The sequence below is a fragment of the Malurus melanocephalus genome, unplaced genomic scaffold (genome assembly GCF_030028575.1).
Source record: "Malurus melanocephalus ecotype Western Australia unplaced genomic scaffold, MMel_1.1 scaffold_12, whole genome shotgun sequence".
Taxonomy (NCBI): domain Eukaryota; kingdom Metazoa; phylum Chordata; class Aves; order Passeriformes; family Maluridae; genus Malurus; species Malurus melanocephalus.
Window position 1 is genome coordinate 5,089,139 of NW_026623244.1, and position 7,683 is coordinate 5,096,821.

Here is a 7,683-nt window from a genome sequence, read left to right on the forward strand (position 1 = left end):
CCTGCGCGGCCCCCTCCGCTCTCCGGCGGGCTCAGAGCTCCCCCTCCCGAGGCACCACGGCCTCGCCGCTGCCCGGCACCGCTCCCGCCGCCCTCGCCGGGTCCCTCTCGGGGGGACGCCGGGAAGGAAGCGGCGGGGCGCTGCCTCCGGTCCCGGCAGGGGCGCTCGGCTGCCGCCGGGCTCGCAGGCAGGTATCCGCCGCGGGAGGGGCCGGGCCGCCCGGCCGGCTCCAGGCGGGGCCTGGCGGGGGGTGGCGGAGCCGGGACCCGGTGCAGCCCCCCCCGCGGGTGCTCGGCGCTGCGGGCGGGCGGAGGGAGGGCGGCGGGCGGCGCTGGGCGGCCGCACCGCATGCGCAGGAGGGCAGGTGTCGCCGGCAGCCCAGGAGCCGCCGGGAGCATCGCGGCAGCCCCGCGTCCTCATGGTGCTGTGTCAGGGCGGAGAGGGCGACGCTGCTCCGGCAGCGGGCGGGAAGGAGCCGGAGGTGCCGCCGGGCCGGGAGGAYGGTGCACTGCAGCCTGAGGCGGTGCAGCCGTGCCTGTGCCCGGCGCCCGGCGTCGAGGCGGCGGCGGGCGCCGAGGACCGGCGCGCCAGTGGCTGCTGCTCGGGCATGTCCTGGCCGTGCTGCTGCGAGGCACTTGGTGAGGAGGGGGAGYTGGCAGGCGGGGCACGGGGGCAGCCCGCTCTCCGGGTGACATTGCCGAGCYGCGGGGGAAGAAGGAGCGGCCCGAGGGCACCGTGCCGTCCGCACGTGGCGGAGCGGCCTCGGGTGGCCGCAGAGGGCGTCCGGCASCGGTGCCCGCCCCGCCGCTTCCGAGCCGTCCCCGCCGGCGGCGGCTCGTACCTGGTGCCCGCAGGTCACCTGCGAGCGGGTTCGGCCTCGCCCTCTTTCTCCCGCTTCCCTTGACGGGACAAGCCGGCCCCGGGAGGAATCAGCGGGGCGGCRGGCACGACCTGCTCGGTGCCCCTGCACCCTGTGCCGTGCGCCGGGTGCGGCTCGGGCCGGGTGCCCGGTGTTCCCCCACGCCCCGGGAGCGGGCAGAGCGCCGGGGCCGCTCATCCCCCGGCCGGACGGCTCCATCGCCTCTGAGAGAGCGATTATTCCTCGGGAAAATAGTACTTCCTGTTGTTAAAGTTTCGAAGTAAGACGTGACAGGTTTGGGTTGCCTTCTGCAGTATGAACTTCTTGGCRCAAACTATAAATACGTTTGAGAGTGCACTTTAGTAAGTTCACGTACTTGGGACTGTGACTTCCTGGGCAATTCTTGTATTGCTTTAGTCTGAGTGTAATCGTTTTTTTCTCCAAACTCGAGTCTATGCTTCACTTCTTGATCATTTTTGATTGATAAAGCCACAAACTTACTGAGAAATAYGCAACATGTGAGTTTAAAGTAGAGTCCTCTTAAAACGTAAATGCCATCTTAAARTAACTAAAGTTATCTGGAGTACTTTTTTAAAAATAACTTCACTGAAAATGTGTTTGTCATTAAATTGACTGTAATTGACTTTCCAGCAGACAAGAGATTTGTTGGTGAACTGTGGAAAGGCCAGACTCCTTCACCAGTGAAATTCATGTTAGTGTCACTTCTGAGGCTTGGAGGGGAAACTGAGTGTTTGAAATCCTGAGAAACTTGCATTATTTAACCAGGAGGAGTACTTTGGTTTTGGATTGTCTGTCTTGCAAAATTGTTGTCTGAGTCAATGACTGAAGACTATGAATCACGCCTAGGTCTTGTCTGCATGACCATGATTAGTTCTGATGCCTGCTGTTGTGCTCCTGGCACTTTACAAAAGTCAAGAAGAGCTGTTCTGCTTTTTATAAYTCTTCTGCCTTTCCTGAAAGTCTGGGAGAATCATCTCACTGACCACCTTTCCCATAGCATTCTTCTGCCTCTTCTACCWTTCTTGGAATACTTGTATGTGAGAAGTGTAATTTTCTTCATCACATGCATTTTGCAAGTATAAAAACTGTTTGTAACAAAACACAGCATTAAAAACACAACCAGAATTTAAACCTAAAGCAGTGTGCAGTGGGAGGCATTTACCTATGATGAAACCTATACTTAAAATAGGAGTGGAAAATTGCTTGAAAACTTTACAGGTGGAGATGGCCAGGGGATATAGCTGGAAAACCAAATCTGTAGCCATCTAAAAAAGAGAACTTGGGTACTGCTTGAAACGTTTTGGTTTTCAGGCTGCTACATTCTTTWAAAAAAGCATGAGTACTTCACTGTTTTGATGGTGTTAGGCTAGTATTTCAAGGCTTMATATTTTGTGGGGTGGGAATGTTATCTTAACCTAACTTCTCCCTAAAACTTACTTGGAAATAAGTGCTTTTCAAAGCTGTGGTTCTTGTTTTTGGTGGAAGAACTTGTACCATTTTATTTGGGAAAGGAAATAAAGAACTTTCTCATTGTACCAAGTACATGCTTTGGCAAAGCAAGATGTTGATGGTTTAAATTCTAGTATTACAAGATTCTGAAGATTCTGTTTCTGATAGGCTTGGTGTATTGGGTAGCTTAAGAAATTAGTTCCTTCTGTTTTTTCTTTGTTCCTTACAATCCAAAGCTTAGTTCTGGATATAAGATCATTTCRGTGTATTTTGCTTTAATTTGATTGGTTTTCCATTTCAACACTTCCTTTATTTTGGTTGGCTTCATTCTGTAGTAATCAGACAAGCTATCATGCCTGAAGTAAAAGTTAGTAGTTCTGTTTGTGCTGTGTTCATCCATAAACCAGCCTGGGTTTGGATTTCCCATTTCAGTTGTAGGCCAGTCTGATTCCTCTTGCTTTAATATTAGAGACCTTGTTGATTTTGTAGTTCTGTTATGTGACTGTGTGGATTAAGGCGTTACATAATTCACAAATGTTTTTTAAATCCACTTTGTTTCGTAGTTGGTAGATGTCCCGGTCCAGTGTTGGTTGGTGGTAGTTTTTGTAGTCACTTTTATGTAAGTGGCTGTTGCTAAACAGAAATATTTCAAGTAGAAGCTGTAATTCACTTTCAGTTGCAGTGTGGCAAGATTCCTTGGGAAGCAAACCTTTTGCCTACTTCAGGTTTGGGTCCTTAGGACTGTGAGCCTGCAGTCTTCCCTCCTAGGCAGTAAGATGCAATTTCTCAGCCTTGAGTGCTGATCTCGAGGAGGATCAAAAACGTTTGTGACAAGTTTGTTAATTTAAAAAAAAAAAAAACCAACAAACCACTCAAAACCATACTTAGTTGCTAAGCAACTCGCAGCAGTACCCTGCTGATAATGTTTTAGAGGATCCATAAGGCTYACAGGCTGCCACACTAATGTGAGATGAGGCACCCTTTTATCAAAACACTGCCTCTGGGACATGGAGTTCTTGCTCCTATCTTTAGAGGGTGTCGCAGAAGAAAAGGTAACTCCCAATATTTTGTGCAGACAGAGAAAAAGAAAGAGATAGTGAGGTAACGTCCCACTCAAATTTTTAGTTGAGCTTTATTTTCCCTGGTGTTCACCTCTAGGTTCAGTGGAAACATTGTTCCTTTTATGCAACAAAGCAATAACAAAAAATGCTGATTTCCTTGGGAGATTGCTGCTGCTGACCTCAACACAGTTCTCCCTCTCCTTGCTTTTTATTTTTTTTTAATAGTTCAGGGTGGAGAAAATGAGTGGAACGAGGCAGAGTATGTTGCCGAAGAGAGCCTGAGGCAATGGGGAAACTTGAATAGAAGCATTAGACTTGGGAAACTTTCAGGAAAGGGAAGTCTGATAAATAAGCATTAACTAAGGTCTTCATGGAATTATGATAGACATCAGGCCTTTGATGTTTTAATTTAGTCACTTAAATTTATTCTGATTTTAAAATATATTTGATGTCTACTTGAAGAAAACAGTTGGATTCTTAAAGCAAGATAAAAATGTTACATGAAACTTCTGTATGTCAAGATCAAATTCAGGGTCGTTTAGCTGCAAAATAAACAGGAAGTGTAACAAAAATGAAGTTCTGTGTAGAGATTTTGCATGTGTGTATTTATGAGAAAGGAAATTAAATTTTTGCTTAGGAACCTTTGTTAACTAAGCAGCTAATTCCCAAGATAATAGTTTCAGAACCTGACCATGGACTATTTTGTAGACAGATTTACTGGTCCCTGGGCAGCACTGTGACTAGTCCCTATAGTAAATCACCCTTGTAGTCCGATCTACAAGAAGTAAAGTTCTACTAACTCAGGTAGAACTGCAMTRTTTGGTAACCCAGGTGTTAGAGTTCATCTCTTATACCCTGTTTTAAGAAAAAAAGGAGAGCCATGATGGTCAGTGAAAAGTATTTTCAAGGTGGGTCTGGTAAATACATGTTATAATTGCATTTGTTTATTTGGTTCCTCTGTTCTCCACCACAAAAATCTCTTACMTGTGTGTGGAGCACTGCAGTGTGTGGAGCTGCCTGGTCAGAGAAGTCTTCTAACAGATCCTTATTAACTGCAGTTTATCTGTTGCAGGAACAAAGAAGAAAGCTGCGTGCCCAGGACTTGGTCTGTTTTATACCATACTGTCTGCCTTCCTTTTCTCAGTGGCCTCTTTATTTCTTAAAAAAATAGAAGATCTACATTCAGTAGAAGTGAGTGCATTTCGATGTGTTTTCCAAATGGCATTTGTTCTTCCTGGTTTAATATACTACAAGTAAGTGTCTAAAATGTTTCAAGTTWTTTTTTAAAAGTAGATGTAGAAGTAGCTCTCAAATGAGACTGCAATGTTATTTTAGTTTGGACTTCATTTGCATAACTGCATTATTTTAGATTAGTTGATAGTTTCTTAATACAATTCAGAAAACTGAAAATCTTTGACTCCCTGAATGGTAGAGGCTTCTGCAAGGATTATTGTATTAAATGCTTTGATTTCCATTAAGGGGTGATCTTAAAAAAATAGAAGGTAATTTATAGATACTCTTGGGTTATTTTGCAAGCAAAAAATTAATCACTAGAACAACAGGTTCTGGACTCTGAATGTGATGGGGGGGTCATGACGGGAAATAAATTGGTCTGTGATCAGTTAAAAATATTTGGGTATTAAAGTCCCTCATCTAGAAAGATGTGTACCATATTTAGATGTGTTTGGATATTAGTCATGAAATAAGTAAGACAGTGACATTAATATGACATTTCTGTTTTTCAGAACAGGGTTTTTGGGACCAAAAGATAAAAGAGTTTTTCTTTTCTTCCGAGGATTCCTTGGCTCCACTGCAATGGTTCTTCTCTACTATGCTTACCAAGTCATGCCACTAGCTGATGCCACTGTAATAACTTTTAGCAGTCCTGTTTTCACATCGTTACTGGCATGGATCTTTCTCAAGGAGAAATACAGCCTTTGGGATCTTCTGTTTACTCTCTTTGCAATCACTGGAGTGGTTCTTATTGCTAGACCACCATTTCTGTTTGGGTCAGATGTTACGGGGATCGAAGGAAGTTACACAAATCACCTTAAAGGAACTATAGCAGCGATTGCAAGCACGTTATCTGCAGCCTCAACTATTGTTATACTAAGGAAGGTGGGAAAATCTGTGCATTATTTTTTGTCAATTTGGTATTACGCAGTCATCGGTTTAGTTGGGTGTGTTATAGCATTGTTTGTTTTGAATGAATGGCGTTTACCACATTGTGGTAGAGATAGGGTTTTTCTGGTACTAATAGGCTTGTTAGGGCTGGGGGGTCAGATATTTCTCACAAAAGCATTACAGATAGAGAAAGCTGGACCTGTATCAATAATGAAAACAATGGATGTGGTGTTTGCTTTTATTTTACAAGTTCTTTTTCTCAATCATCTACCAACGTGGTGGACTGTGGGTGGTGCCCTTTGTGTCATAGCCAGTAGTTCTGGAACTGCCATTCGAAAGTGGCGACACAGCGTGAAAAAAGCCAAACAGAGGGAAATCTAAMAATATAGACACTAACTCATTACAGAAGCAATCTTGAAATATATATAAATACAATATTTATTTTTATTTATTTTCAGTATCCCATTTACCAAATCATAGTACCAAATTATATCCAATAAAATAAGTGGACTTTTTTTTAAACCAAAATTGAAGATGTTTTAGCAACTGATGAGGTATATACTTTCTTATATTTAGGTGTGCAAATATGAGCAGTAGAAACATACTTAAAAGTTGTTGCTTCCTTTCAAAAGTAGACAATATTTATTTTCCAAAAGTTCCTGACTCTCCACTTCTTAGACTCTCCACTTCTTAGACTCTTTTGTTATTTTTTTGAGCAGTGAAAATAAGTCTCCCAGACTTAATACTGTTCTGTGCTTGATTACCACAGGGATTGCAGTACAAAAGTTAGACAGGAATGAAGAGTTGATAATCCTTAAACAACCAGCTTTTACAGAACAGATAAAGCTTGTACTTCTGTGAGCTTTGTAATTATTATTTTGCACARAACAGATGCCAAATGCAGATTTAATTTTAATTTGGATTCTAAAAGAACAAAAGTGATTTCATTWTTCTGAGTAATATCGAGAGAATTAACTTGTAAAAATTATCTATCAGCTTTGCTTTTTTTAAAATAGAATTTTGAGTGTTTGCTCTTACTTCACAGATATAGTGGAAGAACCTAATCACCTTCTCTTTTCCAAATGTGATTTTCCCAATAAACATGTCTTTAGTTGCTGCAGTCTCAGTGATGAGAGACAACAATTAATTCTATACCATTCATCAGTTAGCCCTTTCTTGTGGTATGGAATGCTGCGCTGTAGCTGCACTTTATTCTATGCAAAAGATTGTATTTTTTAGGTATTTAATGTAGGTTATATTTAATGCTGCTTATGAACTTTTTTAGATTCTTCTGTACAAAAGTTCTTTATGAGACCACATTGGAGTCTCCTCTGCCTTCATAAATTTAGGAGGATTTACAATAAAGCTTTTTCCCCTTTCCTATGAAAGTGCAAGAGTGCAGTGTAATTGCAGTTTCACAGAAAAYGCAGGCTGGCCAAGGTCATACAGAGTTTCTACAGCTGACGTTTGAAGAGATCTGGGTGGAAAGGTGAAGCTATGCATACACATTACATTCCATCCACACTCCATCAGACAGTGCTAGTGGGCAACTTCAGTCCCACTTCTCCAGCTGGGCCTTTGAAGTCTGCATTTATCACTTCCCTTGCACATCTCACCTTTGAAGGCTTTATGTTGAATGCAACAAATACTAAGAAAAAATACTTGTGTTACTGATCTTGGTGTCTTTCACATTTCAGGAGGACTAAATGTTTAGTATCAGGAAGCCAGATTTTCCCAAGTTGAGTCTTACGTACTTTTGGGTCTTGTCTCAGTAGAGTTTAAAGAAAATTTTAACTTGAATCTTTATTTCGTCCTTTGTATCATGAGGACGTTTTGAATTACTGAATCCAGTGTTTTTCTAAAAGATAATGCTATGTTCTGTACACTTGATACATGTTTTTTTCAAAATCACTAAAGATGGTGGATTTTTTCTTATTTTGATTATAGGTGTCTGGCCRCATGTCTTTTCTTTTGCCAATAAGTTTTGCATCCTGTCAAGGCAGATCTAGGGACTACAGTACCAAAGGACTGGAATGCATGTAGTGAGTTGTACCTGASGGTCAGAGTATCATATCACATGCTGAATTGGAAAGGGTCTGTCAGGTTCATTGAGTCCAGCTCCTGGCTCTGCACAGGACAYCCCAAGAGTCACACCATGTGCCTGAAAGC

The 7,683-nt window shown here is 43.1% G+C and overlaps 1 protein-coding gene across 1 annotated transcript; it reads left to right on the forward strand.

Annotated features, from left to right (window-relative positions):
• The first annotated feature begins 348 nt into the window (after window positions 1-348).
• SLC35G1 (solute carrier family 35 member G1) lies at window positions 349-6,191 on the forward strand. The gene is given in 4 exon segments (XM_057381355.1): window positions 349-374; window positions 376-638; window positions 4,463-4,643; window positions 5,136-6,191. Coding segments are annotated over 4 exon segments (1,230 nt in total). The 3' UTR covers window positions 5,896-6,191.
• Window positions 6,192-7,683: the final 1,492 nt, after the last annotated feature.